Source organism: Taurulus bubalis (genome assembly GCF_910589615.1).
Source record: "Taurulus bubalis genome assembly, chromosome: 13".
Taxonomy (NCBI): Eukaryota; Metazoa; Chordata; class Actinopteri; order Perciformes; family Cottidae; genus Taurulus; species Taurulus bubalis.
Genome location: NC_136601.1, coordinates 20,769,148 through 20,796,882, shown reverse-complemented (window position 1 = coordinate 20,796,882; position 27,735 = coordinate 20,769,148). Strand labels below are relative to the sequence as shown.

Genomic DNA, 27,735 nt, shown 5'->3' with positions numbered 1-27,735 from the left:
CCAGGGGAGTCCTTCTCCCTCCACGCCGGTTACCTTTCACCAGGACGTCAGCCACATATCTCCACACGTCAGACACTTTCAACTCAACATCACTCGCTTGCATTGGCTGTGAGTGCGCGTGAGGTACGACCTTTACCACTGAACCGTTTGAGCTGGGGAAGTGAAATTAAAAATGTATGAAGGAAATGGGGATAAAAAGAAGGTTAGGTTGTGATAATGCTCATAGCAGACATACAATATGCACGTTTTCCAAAAGCTCTTCTAAAGGACGATTCCATCTCCAGGTCAAACGTAAATACCTGTGCTGCAACTTCTCTCACTGTATTTCCAAGAGATAAGAAGATGTTTTCGGGTCTCTTCGGAGCCAACAAAAGCTCCGACTGTGCCCCAGTTGACAAACAGCTAGCTCCCTAATTCCTTCCCGACTGGCTGACGTAGGCACAGACACAAACATTCAGCGTTCGCATTCGAACGACCGTTAACGTCCATAACAACCATCTCTGAATAAAAGGAAAGGAAGAAACATCCTCAGAAATATGAAGACATGTCCCACCACAGGCACTCACTGTTCAACCAAACATCTGGGTAACTATTCAGATATCAGCTGGCGGTCACCGAAGGCGGCACAAAAATGGATTATGAGATTAAACTGCCAAAATAAGACAATTGTACGACGTTTGTATTGCTGCAAGCAGAACCATAGCGGAGCTCCAAAAGAGCCATAAGGAGTAAAGGTTTATCTGGGGGACAGGTGAATTTCTTGGCAAGGAAATTGTATTGCTGTACACGGATGTCCTTAAAAACATACAAATAATTAAAAGTGAAGTTATTGTAATATTAAGAAAAGTCTTCTCCCTCCCTCCCCCGCCCACCCCCCCTCCCCAAATGGCGGACAGTCCAAGGTCCTGAAGGCAGTCTTTTTAAAGTCTCTGACAGTTTTCTCCTTCGCTCCGTCATTCCCGGTCGTTCTCTTCCTCTTCTTGCCCAGCCAGTTTTATCTCAAGTGGGCGGCGAGCAGGGCCAGGATCAGCCCGCAGAGCGCCAGCGCCATGCTTCCCTTTGTAGCGGCGCCACCGGCCGACGGACCTCGGCCCTTCACCTTTTGATCGTCGGCGGGTTTGCCGGGGTTCGGGGGAGTGGAGAAGTAGATGTCCCGGTCCGTGTCGCAGGACGGCGAGTCGCAGCCGCTACCGCTCTCCTCCCCGCCGCTGCTGTCCTCATCTAGAGAAGAAGAAGAAGAAGACACGAGGGTCAGGTGTGTTCAACTTGGATATTATGTCAGAAAGAAAGTCGTGAAGAGCATAAACCGTCCTCACCGTTCTCACTGTCGTCGGTGAAGGGGTCTTTGCCGCTGTGTGCCGCTTTGAGCCTGCTCGTCATTTCCTTCAAAGCTGCGATCTGACTGCGGATCACGATGTCTGGCTTCGTTATGTCCACTTCCACGTCAGGGTTTGACACCTGATTGGCCAGGCCGTTGCCAATGACAACTGACTCGTACCTACGTAGAGTGGGAATTAATATTAGCAGAGATGTTGGATTATTTTTGCGATACTTTAAAAGGCAGTGAGATGTAGATTGTGTGTGTGTGTGTGTGTGTGTGAGTATCTTACCTGCTTTTTGCCGTTCCGTTCCAGCAGTCGTCCCCAGGTGCGATCCTCTCACCTGCACAAACGGTTTCTGGCAACGTGGACCAGAACTTTTTTGCATGTTTCAGCTTCTTCTTCACATCGTTTGTCTGCATTGAAGAAAAGAAAAGAAAGTCAGACTCAAAGATTTCAAAGCAGAAGTGTAGTTGTGCTCTGGGTTTCTCCTCGTCCTTACCAGTCGGTCTAAACTCGTCCCAGCAGCGGTCGTGGGTCGAGCGTCGGGGCTGTAAGGGCGGAAGCGCCCGTTGAAGCCGGTATCTTTGATGTTGCGTTTGGAACGGAAGGCCACGCTTGGTTTGGGCTGCCCACATCCTTGGAAAACCTGTCAGAAATAAACGAGTATCGAGTGAACTTAATGGAACGGAGCTCTTCATTTCTTGCCTTTATTAGTATTTAAAATACTGTGAAATTATACTGACTTTCTGCGACACTTGCATGCTGTTCTCCTGCATGTTCATAATGGCCTCGGAAATCTTCACGTCGATGGGATCCATGACGGACTCAAAATTAAAAGGACCTTCGAGCCGATCCGCTAGACTCAGCATGGCATCTGAAAACCAGACGATAAGAACATCAAATGAATAAGAGAAGAAGAAATGGAATCATTGAGAATTTTTAAAGCTTGATGTTACAAAGAAGCGGCCACTAGGGGGAAGCACATGCCTAAGAGCAGGAGACGAAGCTCATGGCAGAGAAAAGCTGCTGCACGGCGAGGAGGCGGCAGAAACCGGACGCCTCCACTGACGGGAGCGCTGTCAGCAGTCAGGGACGGACGCATTTAACGGCGGTATAGAAACCAGGAAACATCTTTGGTCATGTGAGTCGCGTCGAATAAATAAAACGAGGGGAACGGTGGGCGCCCTGTATGTAATGAAACGGATCTGGCGCTGTGTTTACACAACACAGGAGCTGCATTCATGCTGTGGGTCACAACATGTACAGCTTGCACTACCCCTCTCCCTGGACTTATACAAGATGCTAAAGAATGAGGGACGCGTTTGTACAAGATTCTTCTTTCTTTTTTACTCTCCAATAAACACTGTGCTCCTTTGTTAAATTGGTTCTTGCTCGAGTGCAATGAACCCACAAAATACACTGGAGGCATATGTATATATTTCATCTAATTACCCCAATCCCATCATGTCACACTGGTTTCATGGTTTCAAAAGGGGTGCATGCTTAGATAAGGCAGAGGTAGATTAGATCCAACTTTTAATGGGGGTGAAATGCGAGTTTGAATAGAACATAGAAGCAGGGAGTTTAATGAATATACTTTCAAATCAAACACAGGGTGCTCTCTCAGTCGGCTGCAGAAGCTGTCTTTGATCGCACGACGGTCGCTTACCGAGGAAGTTGTTCCATTCGATGTCCAAGTCGGCCTGGTTGGCCAGACACCCCCGCAGCACGTTCAGACAGTAATTCTGGCAGGGTTTCAGCGCCACTTGGCCCGAGCAGTAGGGACAGTACAACATCTTCATGGCCGCTCGCACGCAGCTGGGAGAGGCAGTGACCTGGAGAAGGCAGGAGGCAGACTGTTATCATTTCAGCCTAGCAGGACACTCATCCACACAGACATGTACTTAGACTGCATGAAGTTATACTTCAACTCCAGAAAGCAGTATAAACTTATCCCTAATAAATCACTCGCTGCAGTGGAAAAACATGCCTTCCCAGAAGAGTCAACGTGGCTTATGTTATCAGAGACACTGCGATGCAACCGCAGCCAGTTTGTACAAGAAAGATATGAAGTCAGGAACACAGAAGGGAGGGACGGACAGCTTCCTGGAAGCCGTCTCTGTTCGTTATGATCGCTCCACGTACCGTGGAAACTTTATTGACCACCTGTGGCATGAGTGTCAGGCCGCGTACGAAGGTGCGCGCGGCGACAAATGCCCGCGTCAGCTGGATGTGGAGCTTGCGCGGCACGTCGCCGAAAGGCTGCAGCTGCTCCGTGTGCCGGCTGACGCACTCCATGTAGGCCTCGCTGAACTCGTACTGCACGTTGACCAGCCGAAACATCCTCTCCAGGAGGTCGGCCCAGAAGTCCGACAGCATGGAGTCCAGGTTGACGGCGGCGCTGCCGGACACGTAGTACCGCGTCAGGGACTCGAAGAAGTTCTTGAACAGCTCCGCGTTCTGCACGTACATCATCCCGTACGTTCGCACGAACATGTTGTGCAGCGAGACCTCTGCATTTTTCAAAAGCTCACGGAAAAAGTCTGTTGGGGGAAGAAAGAGGAGGCGGATTAGTGCGATGAGTAAATGCCGAGGCTGCCAGAGAGCCGAACAAACAATTTCACATTGTTAACATTTCATGCCCGTTTATAGGTCGGATTTTAAAAGACGCCACAAAAGAAAATTGAATTTGTATAATGGGTAACATATTGCTTGGGACATGTACAGAGGCTGAGGTTTTATCGATCATTAATATAATAACTTCTGCTGATGAATTGGCTGGTTTGGGCACAGGAAATTCACACACTGCTTTGTGGGTTCCCGATTGCAAAACAAAAAGCGCCGCACGGCAACATTGTGACGTTTTCCTCAAGTTATTGCAATAGACAGATTCCAGCATGACCACAGTGCATGTAAATAACTACATTATTGACGTTGTCAACAGTTCAAAAGCACAATACCGCCGCCACAAGACTGTATTCCAGCCCACCACCCACTTCCTGACGCTGCCGTCACCATTAGAAATCAGGACGACGCTCATCACCTGTGTGCCCACGTCCTGACGTTCTCATCGCATCTCAACCGTTTGAGCATAAAACCTCGGATGAAAAGGCAAAAGAATGTTTTGTGGTTTGGGAGTGAGGCGCTGAGAGGAGTGCAGCAGGAGGGGTGAAAGGTGGAGCATCTCCGTCAGGCTGAACAAGCGAGCCCCGGGTCTGGGAGCGGAGCGGCAGACTTGCCATTCAGCGGCGACGTCTCTCCACATCAAGCCGCTTCAAACTGACCACCATCAATGGCATTTTTCTGTTGTCACATTCCATTCGCTTTCCTTTCTCCCGGCTTGTCCTGGACTGTCCTTCAGAGGCATTTTCAATAGGATTACTGAATAATGCGACCCCCTCCCCCCTCCTCCCCTCCCATATATGGACCTGTACCCCCCCATGTAGCCCTGCATCTCCCTCCCTCCGCCGCTTTCACTTCATCAGTTCCTTCAGAGAGCTCTCTTCACTAGAGACAGGGAACAATGACCTACTTCATCCTGAGGAATGTCCATCACCCCCACCCCCAATAATCCAGACCCCCTCTCCCACGGACACCCCCTCCTCAACCCCCCCAACTTTCTTAATCTGAACAAAATGAGAATTCCTGAGTCTCTGAAAAATGCTTCACCTTCAGTCTTGCGTGCATGCAAGCATACACTCGCTCGCCCCCTTTCACTCATCTCTCTCCCTCTCAAAACCTCTGTCCTGCAGCAGATTCTCTGGGTGCCCTCTGCTTGGCTTTGAAATGTAAAGTTCCCATGCTCTCACAGAGGGAGTCACTAAACGCTGCCTGCCACCAGGACACACACACACACACACACACACACACACACACACACACACACACACACACACACACACACACACATATATATAGAGTAGCGCTGTCACTTCCACTTCAGCCTGACACACTAAAAAGAAAAAATGAGGTAGGGGAGGGGCGAGGGTTAAATTGAGGGCTTTTTTAACTCCAAATCCCCACTGTGTCGCCAAGGATACCGGAAACACTGCAGCCCCTCCATTTACCTCCCCGCCATCATTGCCCCCCCAACACACACACACACGGACACACACACACACACACACAAAGCTAGGGGAGAGGGCACCAAGTTCCACGCTCCATTGACAGAGATTAAAACAAAAGGTCCACCCCCACCCCTGGAATGTCATAGTAGCCACAAGTTTAAAGTCAGTGAAAGGAGACGGAGGAGGTGAGGAGGAGGAGGAAGAGGGGGAGGGGGAGGATGGGGGGGGGGGGGGGGGAGGAGGGAGAGAAGCACGAAGCAGGAGGACAAACCCAAACTTCTCTATTTCCTTTCTACAGTTTATTAGAGCGGTAATGCCTATATGCTAAACAGATAAGCCCTGTAATGAGTTTGGACAAACCCACTGGTTAAAAGAAAAAGAAAAGTGTGTGTGTGTGGTGGTAGCGGGGGAGCGGGTGGGGGGCTCTTTGGCCCAAGCTGGGGGTCTGAAGTATGAGCAGCATTACACAGGCATCTTGCATTGTCATTAAAAACAGTTTATGACACACAGCCGTCTGCCAACAGGCCGGGGAGCCGAACACTCACTCCCTCATGATTTTTCCATTAAAAATGTTGCCGGGTCGCTCCGCCAATGGTCTGCGGGAATCTGGGTGAAAGGTTACACGGGAGAGAGAGAGAGAGAGAACGCTGTAGCGAAATGTAAGGAAGAAGGACGACTCCTGCCTCCGTGAGCGCTCGTCTTTCTCCCCTCTCCCTGTCATCATTTCCACATGTTGCAGAGAAGGCCCTAAATTATACGCGATGATCTGTGGGCCCGATCCATCATGGGAACAGAGGAGCTGACCGATTCTCCGCCCACTCCTCCCTCCCACTTCCTCCTCCAAGGAGAGCCACCCCCCCTCCCCTCCCCCGTCCCTATAAACTCTGCTCCTCCCAACCCCAGCTCAGACAGTAATTGCATCCTATTTGTGCCAATTAGTCCCTGCGCTTCTCCCTTTTCTTATGGGATGGGATTCTGTCCCTCCTGCTGTTGGACTGCAGAGCTTTCGGATGGATGTCTCTTGTGTGTGTGTCTGGAGCGAAGGGGCCTTAATCCAAGCGCTTAAATCCCAGACATAGGCTTGCTCTGCTGGACGGGGTCAGTGCAGTGGGACAGACAGGCTGAGGCCAGGACAAACACACAGCGAGGGAAGAACTATTCCCGGCCCTGGTCTTAATTGGCCGTGACTCCGAGCTCCAGGCGCATGAAGAGAGCCTGCCTAATCACATACACTACTTCCTGAGTTTGTTAGTTGTGCGAGTGGTTGTTGCGTCCGTCTCCGTGTACGGCCGCAGCTGTGTTTACGCACAACCGCAAACGGCCGGCGTCATCGACGGGATGGCCCAAAAAAGGGCACTTCCTGTGCCAGTTTCACCGGCCGGAAGTGCCTCCTTCAGGTTGTCTTGACGCGATAACAGAAAATAATGGCACGGCAACCCGAGCCCGTCACCGTATCCAGTGAGGGACGGTCTGATGTCCCGGGTGGAAGAGAGCACAGCAGGCTTTTGTAAAGAGATCCCACATCTAACAGTTCAGAGACAGCAGGCAGGACTGCGCTCTCTCGGTCAGATAGTTGACCCCACAAGCTATTCAGGCTTCGTCTAACTCTGTTCGACTTTTGCGCGATTAGTCTGATGTGACGTTTGTGCTACACACCTGGGGTGAACCAAGGATAACAGCTGTTTTTTTTATAGTTATGTAAAAAGACAAACTGTCAAGACAACAGCGTTTCCAGTATCAAAGAGCTCCTTTTTAGTCTCGCCATCTTTCTCAGCAGGAACACATCCATTATTAAATGTGCAGACAATAAAAACGTCACCGCTCGCAGCCCCAAAAGACCAAATGCAAAGCAGCTACAAGAGATGCTGGTGTACTTATTCAACCTGGAAATCGTTCTACTTTTTCTCTTTTTTTTTTTTTTTGTCCTATTGCGACACATACCGCTACGTTCTCAGGAGAAAATGGAAAAAGCATGAAAGCGCTACTGTAGGGAGAGGAACGTTTTCAGCTCTCAGAAACGTTAAAGGGATCAACATGAACAGAGAGATATCGCGTGTGATGTAAAAGAGAAAGGAGGGCCTGAGTAGTAAAAAGAGAGGAGGTTTGATGGGGACAAAGGGGCAGAAAGAGAGGAGGGAAAGAGAGGCGCGACGGCTCGAGCAGCCACTGCATTCCGACACGTCACATTCCTGTTCACATCTGGCTGCAATACACACTCTCCTCGTTACCGACGATCCCTCGCCCCGTTTCACGGACACGTAAGATCTGAAGGTCTCTGACTCGCATGTGCGCAGGCATGCATGTGTGCAAACAAACAGACAAACAGACGCATCAAACCACGCACATCACAGGCAACATGCCAATGTATTCAGACACTTTAAACTCCAAACTTTAAACTCGTCCTCCAGCGCCGGTGACACGCTCGGTTGGCTGAGGGGAGCCGAAGCCGTCCCGCTCCCTGGGTGACTCAGCACTGTTGCATGTTCCCATGAGCTCCCACCCTCAGAGAGAGAAACCCGATCCCAATATTTACAGGCTCACGCACGCACACACAGGAAGTACAGACAAGACTAAATCTGAAGATGTGTGTGGTCCGTCTGGAAGCGTGCACGTCTCTCTGGAGCGAGGGAAGTGGGCAGCGTGGGGGTGGAGGATGAGACGCTGAGAGACAGGTGGACGGGCCGACGGACACAGACTGACTGTCTCCGCCCGGGGCCGTGCACTGGCAGGTGGGAGCGTCCGTCAAAAACGCAAGTGCTGCTGCAGAGCGCCGGCACACTCGAGTCTGAAAAGCGGCTGGCGTGCGTGTGTGTGTGTGTGTGTTTGCTTACTGTCAAAGTGGTCGTGCCTCTGTCTGAAGGTGGTTTGTAGGTTGGTGCTAAGCCTGGAAACGGGAGCTTTGATCTCCGTGTGGCTCTGCTGGCTCAGCTTCTCCTCCATCTCCAGCGTGCAGCAGGAGAAACCCTGCGGACACACTTTCAACGGGGCTCCTGCAAGAGACGAGGAGAACGACACAGGTCACTTCAATGTAGAATAAAGCCGATTGGTTACGTTGCAAAGAAAACAGTTTTGAACAGTGCGCCTCTAAAAAAGGTGATTCCATTTCATTGGCATACTTTAAGACCAATTCAGAATCTTAACGACTGCAGAGTGGCTTTTGTTAACGTGTGTGAGGTTATCAATTAACTGAGCCGGCCTTAGAGGATATTTTACTCGTTTGAAACACAAGCGTATCGATCATTAACACCATTCCTTGCTTTTGTCCGATGAAACCTTTCCGCTACAGAGTAACAACTTCACCCCTCACCAAATCAAATGCACCTTGGCTGTGAAAACCCCCTTAACTGCACTTAAGTGGATTAATTGCAACACTCAGCCCAGAGCAGCCTTTAGCTGGCCACTTTATGGAGCCTCGCTCTTATCCTGGCACTTCCCCGTCCTGATTGATAGTTCAGCGCTGTAGCTTTCTCTGAGTGCCGTGTCCTTCTGAAACACAGACTTTTAAGAGGAGAGGATTAGCTCTTCGCCCACTTTGCTGGTAAGAAGGCCGACTCCGGTCACGGGAACATTGATGCAGGTAAATGTTTTCGTAAAGGATTTTCTTCTCTCTTTTTTTTGGCTTTGCATCTGCGTAGAGCTGCATTTTTGGAAACTGTTTTAGGAGTCTGTTGTGTCATTAAGCACTTCTTTTTTTATTTCCATGTGACCTCAGATGTCGTGATCCATAGAGGAATGTATGATGCCATCTCTCTTTATTTCTATGCTTACTTTGTAAACAAACACTTTGAAAACAGCAGAGAGCCACCTGCTGGAGCGGCTTAAGTGTCCCTCGCGTGCCAACGAGCAGAGATGTGAAGTGTTTTTCTTCAGTGTAGTCGGACAAATGTTCCAGAAATGCCAGTGTAGACAGAGAACTTGTAACTGTTTAAACGTTCTCAAACACATCTGCCTTCTCGGACCGAGCCAAATAAACTCAACACAACCCACTACGAGCTTTTCCTCCACTAATACATGTCTAAATACAGTCCTTGATAAAACAGCAACTGCCAACTTTGTCAAAAGTGAGTTTAACATCCAATTAAAGAAGGAGGGTTCGGAGGAGGACGAATGCAAAGTCGCAGCTGCAATAATGTTTTGTCTTAAACATGGCTGTTGGAATTTGGGAGAACACAGGGATCCTTTCACTGCATCCAGGAGCCAGTGGCCCTTTTGGTTTTCCCCACCAGCTCGTGCTCTCTGACTCGAGGCCTGTGTGCAGGTTGCTGCTACTGGAGCCACACATGGACCGGAGCTTCGCCATCGCCCGTTATGTTTTTGTAGCATTTATTTATCCCACACTGACTGAGCCTTAAGAGATCAGGCCGACTCTCCACATCGTGTGGGCAGCGAAACGCGTCGGGTGCATTCCCGTTTTGGGAAACCCTGAGAAGCATTGAAATTTTGTTTCAGGCCACAGGGAACTCAAGCTCACGAAGCTCCTATAATCATTATCAATAACCATGAATGTCTTCCCGCTCCTCCTTAAATTTGTCCCATCCTTATTTTTCTTCCGTGAACTGTTTTGTTTAGACACCATTCAAAAACCCAACTTTCTCTAAGTGACGACAAAAGACAGAAAGTACCTTGAATCCAAACTACAAGAGTCATCTTTCTTTTTATTGGTGAAGGGATTTGGTAAAGCTCACGGCCTTCTATCACTTACAGCTTTGTGAGCGTTAACCGTGAACCAACTCTATTCCATTACTTTTTATTGCTGGAGGTTTTTTTTTGTGGTGGCTGCAGTTCCTCTGGTTTGATCATCAGTCTTTTCTGTTACCTTCACTGCTGGTTGCCGTGTTTTACATGTCACCATAACAATCTGAGCCAAGTGGGTTTGTTCCTCTCTGACATCTTGAGGTTGTTTTTATTCTTTTGGTGCATGTAATAGAAACAGGACTTTGCTTTGATGACTTCTGTTATTTACACACCTTTAGATAGATACAGAAACACGTTTAGATCGAGTTTCCAAGAGCTTCAAGAGCCTGACGAGTGCCGGCTGATCTATGAAGCGAATCACGCCGCAAACAACACAGACCGTCTCGGTTAAACTGACATGATAACTCGTCTGAAATAGCAGCTTAAATGTTGAATAATCCAACGGCAGCGTCAGAAGTGACTGCAGTACAATCATGTAAACCGGGCACCAGAGGGAGGGATGCACCCTGGCGCCATAAACTGGACCCCTCCGTCTGGGACCAAGTCCAAATAAGAATCAAGTCACTCCTCCTCTCGCAGTCCTCTCCCCAAAACTCATCCCTCCCTCCCCTCACCCTCCTATATGCATATACACACACACACTCGCACATACCCAGGCACAGTTGGCAGCCCCTACCCAAACACATTCACACATCACATCACTGCTCAACACATGGCTCTTTGTACAGGCGTGATTGGAGGTGGAGGGAGCAGCAGCAGCGCACACAGACTGGACTTTTAGGTGAAACAGCCATCCAGTCTCTCCTCCAGCGGGGCCCCCTGCTCGCCCACAGCACAGGCGCACAATCCAAAGGGCTATATCCACATGGAAAATAGCCCTAGTTACCAAAGTACACAAATAAAAGTGAGATGGTCAATATTTCACAGGAATGTCTGCACAAATGTCACATTGTTAGCTCAAAGGATTAGGTCTCTGAAAAGTGAAGATTCTTAGCTAATGCATACTTTGTGAAAACATTCTGGCAGCCAATTCCTCAAACCGCCAGGAGACAAGAAACGGCCCTGCTGGAACACAAGGGAGCGAACAGTTAACGGGAACTGTTCGATCCCATAAAAATCAGCGTCACGCCGGACTGTGTGTGACAGGCCTCACTATTTCACAAGGAGCCCGGACGAATCAGTCACTTATCCTCCATCGCTGGCATGAAGAGGCTTTGTGTGGCTCTCATTGCCGTACGGAGCTCCTTAAGAAAAAGGCGGGGGCGCTCTCACCCCTCCAGCTTGCCGAGCACTTTAGGATGCAACAAGACGCAGAGACGGAGCAGTGTTCAAGCGTCGCTCAGAAGAGGAGTACTGCCATTTATGGTGGTCAAAACAAGAGCAGCAACTTGTAAACAAACATGCGACTGTGTGTCATGGCATTCATCAGCCTCCCTGCTTTCCCTTTGTGGGGAGACCACCATCCCCTTTTTAAATGGCTCATAAAATAAGTCACTTCCCTCTGACATTGTCCTGCCTCTCAAACGCTGTTCTCAGAGGAAGGATGGTGGGGGAAGTGAAAACGCCTCACAGACAAAAACCAGATTAGACACCTCACCGCCCCCTCTGCCTGCCATCATGTGCCCCCGAACTAGACGGACCTCAGGGTGCCCCCCCACCCCCGATCCACACACACACACACACACACACACCTCCGCCTCGACCACCACCGCCCTGCAGGCTTAACCAGCGGGGTCAGGGGTTAACAGCCCCTCCTCTGAGAGAGGTCCTGTCCTCTGACCCCCTCCCCCCCCCCACCCTGTCCGCCAGCCAGCACACCACAACACACAGCAACCACTCCAGGAATAACACCACCAACACTCATGCAGACAAAAAAGAGAATACAAGCAATTAAGATCCGAAAAAGTCAAAAAATCTTCACATCTGAAGTTGAGATCTGCAGATCTGAAGTCGTATTTCTGTACCCATCTGAACTCGGGACGTCACTAAAGCCGCTCGGGAAGCCGAGGAGGCCATGGGGGAATCGAACCGCATGTCACGAACCGGTCGCCCACGTCTGTCACTAATTGGAGCCTGGTGGTCTGCGACTCAACCCCAAACCTCCGAGCTTTCACACAGACATCAACATTTGTAAATAATTAAGTGATAAACTGTACGTTGCTCATAGTCTATGCACACACTAACTCAATCCTGGCGGAATGTAGGTAATTGGAGACGGTGAACACTGGGGCCGATTTCATTTCAAAAACAGAGAAGGAAGGAAAAAAAGAAAACGTGTGAATATATTCCAAGTCTGTCCGATTGATCTCCAAATGTCCGGCATTTAAAAGTCAGCCTCAAACACACACTCAGCATTGTGACGTCTGCAACGCAAAATTTAGAAACACAGAGGTGGACTATGATTTGTCGTATTATGTTCCCTGCTGTAACATGTAAAGGAGAGCGCTGCCAGTCTACTGAGCCTTACTCACACAGACTGTTGTAAATTTGCGCGCCCTGCAGCCATAACATTCTCCTCTTGCTTCTCACCTCTGTCTAGGGTGTAATTATCCCGGGGAGGAGGGGGGTTTATGGGACGGGTGCCATTTGTTGGATAACTTTCTGTTTTGCGTCCCATCCTATCAAACACAATCACATGAGCTCATCTAGTCGAGGAGCCCGTGATGCTGCTTTTTAAAGGTGTAAAGCTTTACTTACGAGCACAATGTCTACTGAGAGTTGTAGATGTTGAGTTGAAAAGAGCGATTAAAAGGCGCCGTATTTCATTTCCAAAATCCCAGCAATTGCTGTCTAAGTCAATCCCTTCTTAAATTCTTTCCTGTTGCAGCATGTTGTCAAATCACCACTTTGTTTTTTGACTCCCTTCCTCTTTAATCTGGAAGGACTCCACAGTTATGGGCTTTATCTGGATATTAAAAAAGAGGAATTCCTTTACACATGACTCGTTCAAAAATGCCATTCATCCATTTCGGAGAAGCTTTTCCAATTAGTTTCTCAGCGAGCAATTCATTGTGTCAAACCATTCTGACTTGGTGCCCTCCACAAGTGAATCAAATCAAGTTATTTGAAAGCAAACGTCGCAAAAATGTTTTTGCTTTTATCAGCTTACTGAGTAATGGCCTTGGAAAAGGCAGCATTTTGTTCAGAGGGACGGATGTGTCATTTTTGGAATTAAACATCTATTCAACGATGGAATAAATGTTTTCGATGCATAATTGAGGCTGGGTTCAGCGAGGGGAATCTCCCGCATGAGATCAGCCGAGTGCAGTAAAAACAAAATGTGCTAAAGTCAAACTATGAAGGGAGGAACGTGCCGTATCTGAGCCACCAGTGTCCTGTTCTTTAACACAAAGCTTTCACAGTTTACAGTTCGGAAAAGTGTGCTGGTATAATATGATATTTCCCCCCATATTACAAGAAATCCTTTAACTAGGCGAGCTGACTGAGAGCTCAGTCTTATTTACAACCTGGAGGAGGTGCTGCAGGGGGAGGAGGGAAGGCTACAAACATCCACACATTCACGTCAGGCTGCTGCTCCCAACAACCGCAGACTCTTGCTCAAGGGCATCGTGCCAGCAGGAGCTGGAGGAGGGAGGAAAGTGGGCCTTGATGGCCTTTCCCTTTCAGATGTTTCTCGCTATTTTCTTCAGACAAACTGAGGTCAATTTTCACAATTCTTAATACACATTTTGACCAATGGATTTCCATGACTTTAAACCAAATTTCCATGACCAAACATTTCGTGAAATATCGGTGTATACATGAAAAAATTTGAAAATGTAGTATCCCAAAGCATACAATATATATTAAATGACAAATGAATGAGGGACAATAGTTTGATCAAAAGAATAAACATTTATATAGATGCCTGCTTATATTTTGAGCGTCTTTCTTTTAAAAACATTAATTAATTCAAACTCGTCGTAAATGAACGTCATGAACACATGAATATAACACATGTCCATTACTTTTCGTAGAACATTTTTGGAATTTTTTTTTTTTTTCCCCAAGGACTTTTCCAGGCCTGGAAATAACCATTTTAAAATGCCATGCCTTTTCCAGGTTTTCCATGACCATAACAGTCCTGTTAAGTAGAAATTTAAAAAAATGCTCTGCGGAGTCAAAAGTTAAATATTAGTTATACTACATTATGTGGAATTTCACAATGAGAAATGAGATTGTCCAAACCATGTAAAGGAGAGCAAAACCACTGACTCACATAAAAAAGCCAGGATAGATATAACACACGTCGTATTAGGCATTACATTTATCTAACGCGCCAACATCCTGCGTACATGGGTGTACTCTGAGCTACGGCAGGATGAACCGCAAAACGGGGCAAAGGGTTCAACAACATTATGCTGTAAGCGGAAGCCATCATTAGAGACTGGACTGGTCATATGGAGATAATCAGGGCAGGGCCATACTTCCACCTACTCCGTGTCTACACGTCAGCCTCTTACAAAAATAGAGTCATGACAAGTTTATAGCACTTTAGGCCAAACCAGTAATACTTTTTTATGTTTTAAAAGCAGTCCAGAAGAGCCTGGAATGTGCTTGCAGGAGACTTTTGAAATGGACTAGTATTTTAACAAAATGGTTGGCAGCGATGCCAATCCCATTTCTTTGCTCTTAAGCGTTTCTCTTGAATGCTGCTCTGTGTACGCAGAACTGAAGTGAAACTTTAAACAACAGACAGCGTAGTTGAAGCTGTTGCAGCGCTTTATCGGCAGGCTAATGGATGCTACTCTCCTCATCTGAGGTATTAATCAGTGTTTGGTCTGATAACCAGCTCTCTCTCCGGAGATGCCAGGTGCCACGTCTGCGGCGTATTCCACAACACGCAACACACACACACACACACACACACAGTAAATCTGCGGCCCCTTGCAGGGAGTGGCAACAGCATTTTAGCATGGCGCTCCAGCTGACCCATGACTCAGACATTACGTCGCTCTCATAACCAGCCTATAGCCAGTAAAGGATGTAACCGAAGTGGGCGACGGCTTTAAACATTTTAAGCTAAGTAGTAAAATCTTTTACAGGAATTGTTTGAAAATTGCGACCAGAACATCTGCATGTTGGCCTCAATAAAAAAGTGTCTGCCTCAGTTTGTTCTGGTGCTGCTATTTGGATTCGGCGTTACATGCTGTACTTGTACATTTCTTTCTTCCAGATTGGTCAGTTGCATTTTGGAGCCAACTTTTTGTGTGTGCGTGTTGTTGCCGTTTTCTATTTACTGAAAACGACATAGTATCCTCATGAGGAGGGGTGTGCTCATCTCACGCACACTGGCACATAAAACAAGAGCCTTGTAGTTCAATAAATCACCATGTTGACGTTTTGTACAACAGTACAGAGATAAAGAGCAGCTGAGTCCCATGAAATAAAGACAAACAGCTGATTGTATGATAGGCCTGTGAATGGCTTAATACATTGTGTATACAAAACACAGATTGCTGTGTACAGATAGTATTCAGTTACATCCCTTCTTACCATCACTACACATCTTTTGACCGTGTCCAATGACAAGAAACTTTAAATCTGATCGAAATCATAACCAATAAAAACGCACTTGTCGGTTAATATTCATCCTGTAGCTTTGAGTGTCACTCGGCGTGTCGTCAGCTGACCAGAAAGCAGCTGTGCCTCCTCACATGATGAGTCACGACGTCAAGGCTGATTCGAACCCATGACTCGGCATCAAACAGTCAAGTGTTGAGCGGTTAACGCGAAAAGAACAATCGCATAGACCCTCGGTAACATCCATAAATAGCAGGATCTACTTCTGGGAGGAAGCCTCTCAGTTAGCCGCGAGCTCGGGAAACGTCAGCGCTGCTTGCGACATGAGAGATTTACTCCGCTTAAAACAATGCTCACCATCCATTTATGAGGCAGGAAGTTTTGGTTTAGGGGAGTACTCTCTGGAGTGAATGTTCTCAGCTACCAGCCAGCCACAGGGCTTTGGATAATAACTGAGTAAAATGATGCTACCGTGAATAAATCAGGAATTAAAATCTCCTCCACAACACAGCTGTCAAAACACCAAACTGCCAAAATGTAGAGAAAAGGCTTGTCTGCTGCTGCGTGGCACGAGGAGAAGCTCTTTACAAGCTCCACGTCTGATCAACTGCTTTTTAATGCAGTCGTACTTCGCTGCCACAGAGAAACTCTAAATAGACCATTTGTCTTCCGGAGGGAGAACGTGTCACATTAAAATGTTTATCTGCGCTAAATCCTCCGCATTTCGGCGTGAATCGTTTTCCAAGAAAGAGCACAATCCCACATGCAAAGCACACGCTGTGATCTGTAAACCTGAGCCCTCCGCCACCAGAGTCCATTTCTGATTACTAAACCAGTCTGGGCCTCTGGCCAATTAAAACTCTACATTTGTGAACATTCCAAAACGCTGTCATCCATGAACATTTACCCAGAAGCCCCTGGGGAGATTCCACAACATTGCCCCGGCCTCTCGCTCTGTCTGTTTCCCTCTCCCGTCCCGGCCCTGCATCTCCGGCTTTGTCTCCCCACACAAAAGCTCCCTGCCGACACCACTTCCCAGGTCACTGCTTTGTCAGGGTTTCAACTGGCTCCTGCACTTCCCCGAGCACATTTAACAAGTCAGGAACACAATTCCAACCACCGGGGCAGGGCTCAAACATTCACCTGCCGCACAGAAACACATGAAACCGCTCGCAGTCACAGAATAATCTGGGGGACTGTGTTTGACTCTCTGACCTCTTGTGTAGGTGGCATGACATGATTGCCATAGTCTCTTGATAGCAAGATGGATATTACACCTTCCGACATATCTTGATACCAGTACTGGCACGATACCATCAGGAAAACTAATTGATTTATTTGTTTGATGCATTTCATAATTTAGATCAGTTCTTTACGTGGTCACATCTCTCCACATTCACGTATAAAAAAGGTGAAATCCTCCTCTATATTGAATTTAAGCTCCCTCTGGTAAGGGGTGAAGCAGGGTATAGGCGCAGGGCTTTTATTGTGAAAGGTAACAAAGAGTGTAGCTGCAATGTGAGCGACAAAGAGTTTGTCATCTTGGTTTAGACCACTGGGCCGCTGTGTAATTATTTTATTACCGTTATAAGTATAGGTGCACCTAATAACCCTCAGCTGCAGAACTATATTTTGCTTTGTGCGTCTGGTTTGTTTACAAGTCGTGCAACACTTCTGTGAAAGGGCAAGGTTCATGTGTTGGCAAAAAAAAAAAAAGCTTCAGCTCACCACCAACGAAATGAAGACACAACACTATTCTGGAGAGAATATTGAGTGAAACCATTAAAGTTCAAGAGTGAGAAAACAACACATTAGATGAGGGGGAGGCCAGAACAGGGGGCTAATTCAGTCAAAACTGCCACAAGCTAAAGTGGACATTAAGCAAGTACAGAGGTCTGCAAGAGGTCAAGAAATACAAAGCACTGCGAAGAAATGGGCTCATAAAAATGAAAGGTCAAACTCAACACTTGAGCAGGCTCCGTCTGCAACTACGAGAAAGCCGGAGGCCGTGATTCATGTTAACATAGAATCGGGGAATTCGTACTTCAAACAGAAGCGGCCCGTTTTCCCGGAGGTGACTGAATTCGGGCCACTTTCATAACGTGCTCTGCGCAAACTATCATCAACTTGTTTGACTTCCTTCCGGTAAACACAGCAACCACTGGAGATTGGCTCGACTGCCATCCAGGCATTCGGACCTGCGCAGGCTTCCCCAGTCAGCCAGGTGGTTAAACATGAGCGGCTGTGTCAAATATTGTATGGGCCATAGATCCATACATAAAGGGAAAAACAGGAGAAAAGAAACTTTCCTTCCTACCATCACTCAGCTGGGAATCTTTTCTAAACAGCACCCATCAGAGGGAGCAATGATTCACGTTAACAGCTGGTCTAATCTTCCACGTCTGTGTTTAAGGTTATGTTCCTTTTGATGAGCCGCAGAGTTCCAGTGTTTGATGCTTTTACTACAGATGCCACCTTTTACCTGGTCTGTGTGCATCTGTGCGAGGAAATGTGAGTGAGTGAAAGAGAGCGAGACTGCGTTGTGTTGGAGGTTTGCAGAGGCAGGCGGAGGTTTTGCAGACAAACGGAGAGGACAAGTTACAGCACAGCGTGATTGTCAGGAGGAGAAGGGGGGGAATAAAAAAGAGGTAGAGAGACACAAAAGACCTTCCTGACTTGTCCCTCTACACCAGCACCTCCATCTTTTCCACTGACTCATGGCATAGAAATTAAAAACACACTTTAAAAGCAGGAGAAAAAGGAAAAACACATTTTGCTTAAGGCCAAGTGCTTTACCATGGGACCCTGAGCAAACACTGTGGTGCCGTCAGAGAAGCGGACTACTGTTGGGCGTACGAATAAGTCCTCTCTAAGATGTGCTGCAGAACAGTGCGCCAGCTAGACTTAAAAATGGTCTCGATGGGCCTGCAAGTTTAAAAAAACTAATCACGACGCCCCACCCTTCAACTCCACATAAAAGAAGAATTTAAGAAATCCTACTTTGCTGAAACATATGCAAGCCTTTAAAAAAAAAAAGGACATGACACACAAACAATACATTTCATCGCTGCCAGTAAAAAAGCCGGCGAACCCCTCCTAAGGACAGGGAGCTCTGTCCTGACAATGTTTATAACAGACATCCAAAAGCAGCTGAAGTCCACCAGATGTTGAGGCAGGACGGGGGCCCCCCAGGCAGAATGAGGTCAGGTACAAGATCAGGTTTCTGGAAGCTCAAAGCTACAAAAGGGCAACAAAGATTCTGATATACCTGTTGGGCCTTACGAAACTGGACACCAGCGAAGGCGGTGGGAAGAGAACCACTCATCGCAGTCTGTCAAAGGGCCCCGAAAGCCTAAACCTAAACGGCACAATGGTCTAATGGGCCCCCGTCATGGACGGCTCAGTCCGGTCCCGACGATGTGCGCTGAATGTGTCGATAAATCAAAGACGCTTTCCACTCCGACGATGTACAACATTGGCGAGATGACTCTCAAAAGCAAGAAGAAAAAGAAATAACTGCTCTCAAAACACGCTAACCGAATTTGCTGCTTTTGGAGCTCTTGTTTAACAAACTATTTGATCCTTTCATGTGTGGTTTCCTTTTCCCCCTCACTCGCTTATGAGCTGCTTCTAACGCGTATCATCGACTCCTCAGTCACATTCACAGAGCTATGTGAAGCCGCCAAAGATCTGCCTGTTGCTTGTTTTTTCTTTAAACGGAGAAAATTACTTTTTTAAAGTTTGACGAGGGGGGGAAAAAAAAAAGGGGGGTGGGAGAGGTTTGCTCTAACAATACAATTCATATGAAAATAAATGAGAGCGAGCAGCACACAAGGGGATTAGGCAAATATTAGGAAACCTATTAAGCTTGCTGCAGTTTGGAGAAATGAGCTAAGTGTGAGTGACTTCCTCGTCAGTGGGATCTTGATGTCGGCCTTGGGAGTAATTAGCAGGGATTACAGCTCGCCTGGCCAGCACCCAGCTCTGGGGTTGCAGCCCAAACACCCAGGCAAGTCCCTGGCTTCGCTCCCTCACCGCTCTCCCCAACCACACGGGCCTCTGGCGAGTCGCACAAATCCTAACGATGATCACGACCATCAACGCGGACATCCATCCTGCTGTGGCTTCGTTGGGAAATCAATAAAACTTGGTTGAGAGTTACACCTACATCGCGACCACGCTCCCTCACACCGGCAGCTACGCGGTGAGACGGCTTCGGGGAGCGAGCGGAGCCGTCAGCGTGTCGGGCAAAAGGGTGGGGTGGAGTGGGGGTTCACGCTCCACCCCTGCAGTTTGGGATCAGAGCCCGTGGCCCTTTCGCCACACTCCTCACAGCTGGCTGAGTGACACCAGCACCGAGGTGTTCAACACAAAAGGAGACGCACGGCGGCATCGAATATCAGAGGAACAAAATAAATAAAAGTACACTACCAAGCATCGACTGCACAAAAAGGACCTTAGCAGCCAGAGGAGCTGAACGATGGAGAGGGAACAGTATCTGTGATAAACTCACCGATATACTAACAGCACCTCATCAAACACCGTGTAAAGTCAAATGCTTTTAAACATTTACAACTGATAACAAAGCGGTGTGTTCACTAGTTTTGGCATGTGCATCATCTGGAAGCCAGAGAAAACCACAAATGTAAAAAGCAGACACTAGACAGAAGAGGGTAGATGGGTTTGAAGGAGCACGGGAGCAAAATAGCAGCAAACCACCGTCGATGGCGAAAAAGAGAAGAAATCACCGAGGGATGACGAGGAAAGGAAAGATCGGCATGAAACTAAACCTCCCGGAGGAGCTGCTGAAGAGCGAGTGCGGGGAACAGAAAATGAACCGATATGTCAGTCGGGACGCGGTAACAAGGCGGTTCGGGGGGTCGCTACCCTGCGCTCAAAGTGGGGAAAACCACAAAAGCCAGATCAGGATTTCTCACAGCTTGCGTCAGGCAGGGACAAGCAGAGATACTTCAAATTATATTGTGTCGAGTTTAACTGCGGCCACCCGAGCCCAAAAAAATGTACCGTGGGGCCCTTGGGTTAAAACCATGTATTGTGTCAGACCCGAGTGCTCATAGCTGCATGTACATGCCTGTGTGACTGGCCGACGGGGAGTCACAGCGCATGCACGCTTCTAGTTACTTTCCCCAGATTCCCCAAGCCTGTGTCACATACACAGAGTCTCTGGCTCCCGCCCGGCCCACCGTTTCTCCCAGATACTCAGTGAAACTTGCTCCGGTACAAAACTCTTTCCTGTCAGTCAAACCTCTCCTCCCTCTTCCCTCCTCCCTCCTCCTTCCTCCCTCCTCCCTCCTCGGTCTGTCTCTCCGGCGCTCTCTTTGTTGCCGTGTGTTCCCAGCTCTGGGGCTGCAATGTGCGGGTCTTGGTGGTCCGGTGTGGAATGTGGTGAGAGGGGGGGTGGGCAGGCCATCCTTAAAAAAAAAAAAAAGGGGGTGCTCAATTGTTCCCACACACAGCATCCACCCCCCACTGATCTGTCGCTCACTTGGCCATTATAGGGGTGGGGGCAAAGCAAAAGGATGCAGAGAGATGGAATTACAGACTCTCAGTCGACACACGCACACACCGCTATTGAATAAACGCTACACTTGGAGCATACTAAATGAATTTTGGGGGGGGGGGGAATTCCACATTCCTACATGTTACAGAAGAGCACCAGAACGGGTGGAGGGTGACAAAATCATCCATGAAAATGAAATCAACCAAACAAGGGTGTTTTAGTACCATTCTTGAAATAGTTTTTCCTCTCAAAGGAACGCTGTGATAAGGTTGATTCGTTAGGGAGAGCAGAACGGGACACAGAGAGAGAGAGAGAGAGAGAGAGAGAGAGAGAGAGAGAGAGAGAGAGAGAGAGAGAGAGAGAGAGAGAGAGACCCTGATCTCAGAGCTGCTGCACCGCGATCGCAGGAAGTTGATAAGAGCGGTGAGATACCGCAGAGCTGGCAGGCACGTGTAGCGGCCTGCCCTCCCTCCCTCCCTCCCTCCTCTGGACGCTGCAAGTCACAGCCAGGCTCCCCCCCGGGTGCACAAGACCTCAACCTCATGATACCTAAACTCAATTATCCCGAAGGCTCGCCAAACAGCTAGGGAAGGGCTGTCCCGTGAGCAACAGGAACCATCACATTATCACCGCTTTTAAGGGATCTCCAAGGACACCACTAGGGGCTCACGATGTCGACCAGCCTTCCGGTTTCCTGGAACACTAGAAATGTGGCAACATCAATCAGAATAATACAAAAAAAAATATATATATATATATATATATATATATATTTATTTAGTGCACCGCGGCCCTGGAGCCATTGCGTTCTCTTGTAAACCCGATGCAGGCGAAACCAAAGCGGAAGTCAGCAATGAAGGCTGAGCTGAATGTGATTTGTCATTTTAGATCTCACTAATAATATTTCCATGTGAAACTACAGAAAAACTTGCATTTTTACACCTGTTCTCGGGAAAAAAAAAGGCATACATGGCGAGTGAGAGGAAGCGCTTCAGCGGTTTGAAAACCAGAAGATATAACAGTCTATGCCTTCGCTCAGGAATGTTATCAGTGATTACTGGGCATGCTTTGGCTTTAATACAGGGTGTTTTTTTATTATTATCTCAAACCCTCCTCCCCCTCCACACACACTTAATTTTCTCCTTGAATCAATCATTGATAATGTTTGTGCAGCTTAGTCAAACAAAAAGAAAGTTGTGCTAAGACAAACTACATTTGGACTCAAATGAACCACGCAGTAATTGTCATGACCTTATTTGACTCCTGTAACGGTTTGAAACGACATCTCATCTGATGTGCTGTGCGGCTGCAACGACAGTATTTCCTTATTACCGTCATGAAGCAAGTGGAAATCCACCGTTGGTTGCGACCACGCCTGTGGGTGGAACCAAGACGGTTTCTTCAATGACACACCTGAATCTTTTTGATCCCGCTGCATCTGACAAGAAACGAGTTAGGGCTCGAAATATCTTTTATGTGCTAATTGAGAAAGAAGAAACGAAGTGCTCTACAGATTTTGGGATATTCAAGTCAAAAAGAGTTGTGTTACGACGTTTGTAGAGTCTTTAAAAAACATGAAACTATTTTTGTCAACTTCTTAAATGACTTCACACATTGAACGCATTCTTATACTTCTTTGGCCACATAAAATGCCTCTTTCTTATCGCCCGTTTAGAGACGGATTTCGACATCTTGACTAGATGTGATTGCACACAGGCCCTCAGTATCACTGTGGTTCACCAAGAACACATCACTTTACTTGACTGTTAAAGCGTCATCCAATATCAGCGACCACATAAACGACCTTCTGTCTGCATGTTGGTGGCTGCTTTGTAGTGCAGCTAACAAACAGACGGGTTTTTTGGACTCTTGACCTCGCAGAATGCAATAACAGGAGGGAGGCCGAGTGTTTAAAACCGATAGCGTAAACAATTACAAACACAATGCACTAATTATAAAACTGTACAATTGGGTTCCTCTAAGCGGCTTTGCGTGTTTTTATTTCCCATATGGGAAAAACAACAACTATTGCAGAGACAGTTATTCTGTAATTTTCTAGAACCAATTTTTTAAATGAGAGGAAATTAAACCTAATCACTAAGCGCAGCGCCGGAGTGATCCTTAATGATAAGACTTGCAAAGTGTTTCACATAAAACAAAGAAGGCAGTTGGTGTTTTATGGGATTGACCTTGAGAGCCGAGTTAGACACTTGGCTGGTAGTTTATTAGTTAATTATTACAGGCGTTAAAATACCAGGCCACAGTTGAACGGAGCAGAGCCACTCAAATATTGGTCTTTGAGCTATAAAAGCCCCTGCAGACTGAGCGCGGCCCAGTTCCCCGCTCTTATCTGCCGAATGTCGCTGCAATAACACAACCTGTTATTTCCCTAAGAAACGTTACGATGCCAGGCGCACAGCCGCCGGCGGAGGAGCGGAGGGAGCAACGCGAGGGCCGCGGTACGCTTCGAGCTTTCCGAGAGGCCGACGCACTGAGGTCATGCACGCTTTGAGTTTCAGTCATAGTGCGCTGAACTGATTACGAGTCGGGGGGACGCTCATCGCGCGGGCGGGTAAACCGACCCTCTTCTTTGATCCCCACCATTGTTCCATACCTGAAGCATGACATCAGGCCCGACTTCCAGAGTAAACCAAAACACATTTTGCTTGAAGAAAGAAGAATAAAAAAAGAGTCGCCCTCGACATGGCAGACACCGATCTGATCAGTGTTAACGGCTCTGTATTCGGCGTGAGCTGGTCTCGACACCTTTAAGCATTTATCACAGTATCAAATATAACTGTTAGAGAAAATAATCACAAGCTGCTATTAGCAAATAACTTCAGAGCGTAAAATAATACAGTTTACATTCCGTATGATTGCCGACATTATTTATGTGTCATCACTAGTACGGCGAGCTTCATTCATTACCCATTTAGGTGAGGTATTCAACCACATGCCCCAAACAAATCATCATGCAGCAGACAAGAAACTCGGGGAATGAGGTCTTGAACTGCTTCCACGTGAGTGGTAAAAGATTGATACCATGGGATCGTCGAGGAATTCGCCAACTGGGCCTGTCGTTGCTCTGCATTACTCAATTTAGTCGATGCCAAAGCAATCAGGGTTTCCATTTTAGTTTTTACTGCCTTCAAAATCTTTATTGAATCTCAAGTCTGGCTTTAGCCGGGCCCTTCGGTAATGTGAATGGTAACAAACATTCTGATCTCCGCGCTGCCAACAATAACACAAGATGTCTGTGGTTGTGGCAGGCGGGTCTTGAACCCTATGCCTTCAATGAGACTCGTATTCCATCGGTCTGATTTATGGTGTGCGCATCAAAAGGAGGTAAACACGTCAAAAAGTTCCTCTGTGACAACTGGCAAAGATACTGTGCAATTTTCAAAGTATGTCTTCTCGGCAGCAGAAATCTGCACAGTTCTGGTTCACGTCAAATAGGCCCATTATTTTTGGTGGAAATGTTCATATCACAACCACGAGCCTCATGTGGAACAACCGTATTTCACTGCATCACATATTCAGTATTTCAACTTCTGCAGATGTTAGAAGTGAAACAGACTTTTCCGATCTTCGATTATTAACTGCTGAAGCAAAAAAAAAAAATAACCTGCAGGAATTGAATGTTCTGCAACCTCACTCCCAGTTAAATTTAAACACAGACTGTGTTATGATACGAGGGGAATCCATGTTTGGAGTTTGACCCATTACAAAGTGCAGAAGTGATGCTCTGGCAAACACGACTGAAGTTCAATCAGACTGCACATCTGGAGCCATTCCTCCCCGACAAAGTGAAACATCTTGAGAGGCTTCTGTATGTGCATTTTCGACTTTCTGGTGACCCTCAGCTCTCTTTAATGACAGTAGACCATGTTGCTTTCTATGGATCAATTATCTCAGTCTCTCCCAATGACAAAGACCTGCTCATTGAGGTCGGCCCTGCTTAAGGCCCAGACATACACCAGGAATCTATTGTAAAAGGAAAAAGGCACGTGTGTGTGTGTGTGTGTGTGTCGCACACAAACCTGCACAATAAAACTGCCTTCATTCAGATCCGTCTTTCAAAACCCAGAGATGCAAGACAATTAAGTCCCACCAATGCAGACATGTTGGGCTACTCTCAATGACATTTAGCATCACAAAGACATACAGACGGAAAACAAAAGGTCCTATAGACTTGTGTGAAATGCAGGGGGGAAAATAAGTCTTGAGCTCCTTTGACAGTTACGTCCGACTTAAATTCTAATAAGCCGTTGTCAACAGCCAAAAAAGACAGTGTGAACATCCTCTTACTATGCAAAGTAAACTAATAAAGGGCACTGGCACAATAAAACACATACAAATCGGTCACCCTTGTCAAGATGGAGTAGCGCTGTGAACAAATTGCCAAAAGCTGACAAATAGAAGATGGGAAAGTCTGAGGAGAAAAAGTGAAAAGCTAATTATTAAGTTCACTGAGATAAACTAAAAATGTAAAAGGTGGAAAACATGACAGCGTGGATGAACTACTTCTGTAATTTTAAACAAGGACAACAAGATGAAGCCAAACTGGCGACCAAACCGGACTGAATTCAAGGGTTTGAATATATGCGCGCATATTCATTTTACCCACCGTATAAATGAAAAGGGAAATGAGAGAAGGGAGGGATTTAAAGTATGCAGGGCACAGTGGAATTTCAACCCAACCCCCTTCCCTCGGCTCCCCTTCAGGCCTTCACTGTGAAAGACGCCCCCCCCTCTACGTAAGTTTCCATCACTTGGGTTTAACTCGTGATTAGCTAAATTGATTTGCCTTCTCACCTCCGTCTGGTTATAGCAACACAGCAGCTCCTTTTTATTACCGAGAGGTCATCATTGGTGCATAATATCCTGTCCTGCAAACCAGACTAGAGGCAGATGGAGGAGTACAACATGTGCCTACACAGAATATGTGAAAACCACAAAATCTACTAACCCAGAGAGAGAGAGACAGAGTGACAGATAGAGGGGGGTCCAAACTCCTTGCTAAAAAAAAAAAAAGCACAGGACTTGTTTACTGAATCACTGCAGGCTGCCGGCACTTCCCAACCATAGGAGTCTCCGCTAAGGAAGCCTGGAAATAAACACAGGCCTGGCTTCTTTCAGCGGGGAGCACAGCCCGTGTGTTGATTATACCTCTTTATTGTTATGAATTACCTTCAAGTATTTCCTAAATGAGGGCTATATTTACACGCTGGAGTGGTGAAGAGCTTTTCAGCCCAAAGAATGCATCCCACAAATGTTTCACAGCTTCTCCCCCACACACAACTTCACAATGTACTGCAAGTTTTAACACATGAAAAAAAAGAAGAGATGAGGCCCAATGCCTGCATGAATACCCATGTTTCCATATAGACTTTGACAGAAGCGCAACATGTCCATGTACACAAGTGACAGTTTAACGGTTCTACACTTTCTCATGTTACACACTACTGCACTTTATTACATTTTAAGAAGATTTGGTCTATAAGAAAAAAAAACACATCTGGAAAACACTTCTTAAAAAAAAAAAAAAAGAGTTATGACATTGAACAGCAAACTGTCTCCTCTGTATTTATAAGCTGATAACAATGGCAATGCAACAGTGAATGCATTTCCCTGACCTTTACCCTGAGCCCACATTATGCTAACGTTGCTAGCTTAAAAAAAAGTTCTCATTAGCCTAAGGACCACCGGGGGACTTCTCCACGACCCGCGGGGGGTCCCCGGCCCCCGCTTTGGCAACCACTGTTCAGGACTACAGTAGTTGAGGTTATAGGCAGGCCTAAAAGCTAAAACATAATAATATATGTATATAAAAACAACAAAAGCCGTCCTACCGTTGACTCCTTTGTTGGGAACATCGTTGACGTTGAAGCCTTTGGAGCTGTACGCCGCGCGCACGTCGTTGCAGTTTTTCAACTTTTGCTCCGCAGTCATCGACCCGGACAACACGACCAGCGTGCAGACTACACACAGCACCGACAGCGTCTTCATGGCGAACCAGACGAGGGTACCAGCACAGAAGAAAAAAAAGTAAAATAGATGTGTGTAAAACCGCTCAGGTGTGTGTGGAGCTAGGACAAAGTTTCAGCGACTCCCACGCCGAGTTTCCTCATGGAGCCGCGCGCGCTGCCTTCTTTCAGCTCAACAGACACTTCATTCACTCTTGAGGCCACTTCTGAAACTTCTTTTGAGGCAGGAAAAAACACTCACACACACCGAAAATAACCGTAAAACGCTGCTCAACCGTTGTCCGTTTAAAAGCACGTAAATGTCGAGTTCCAGACTCACGCGAGGACCCCAAAAAAAACACGAAAAAATAAAAAGAAGTTAGTTTTAAAACATGGGGGAAGTTTTTTTCTTTAACTGCACTTCACGGCTTCGACGACAGTTAAAACCACGCAGAGGCGAGGACACGGGGGGGAAAGTTGCTTCTTTTTCGGCTTCCTTTTCTTTTCTCGCTCTCTTTTCCCCAAAAACTTGAGGCCGTGGCTTTCCGCAGGACAGGACACTGGTCTGCGTGCTGGTCGGACTGGGATCCAGATGCGAGCGAGAGAAAACCCCTAGTGGACACCCAGGAGCGAGCGCAAGT

The 27,735-nt window shown here is 47.1% G+C and overlaps 1 protein-coding gene across 1 annotated transcript; it reads right to left on the bottom strand.

The window, feature by feature from the left end:
* Positions 1-994: 994 nt before the first annotated feature.
* gpc4 (glypican 4) lies at positions 995-27,137 on the bottom strand (the record flags this gene model as incomplete). The annotated part of the gene is made up of 9 exons (XM_079229095.1): positions 995-1,221; positions 1,326-1,498; positions 1,611-1,735; positions 1,822-1,968; positions 2,066-2,196; positions 2,992-3,157; positions 3,468-3,865; positions 8,221-8,379; positions 26,981-27,137. 9 exons carry the CDS (start codon positions 27,135-27,137, stop codon positions 995-997), a joined length of 1,683 nt encoding a protein of 560 aa, XP_079085221.1.
* Between the last annotated feature and the right edge of the window lie 598 nt (positions 27,138-27,735).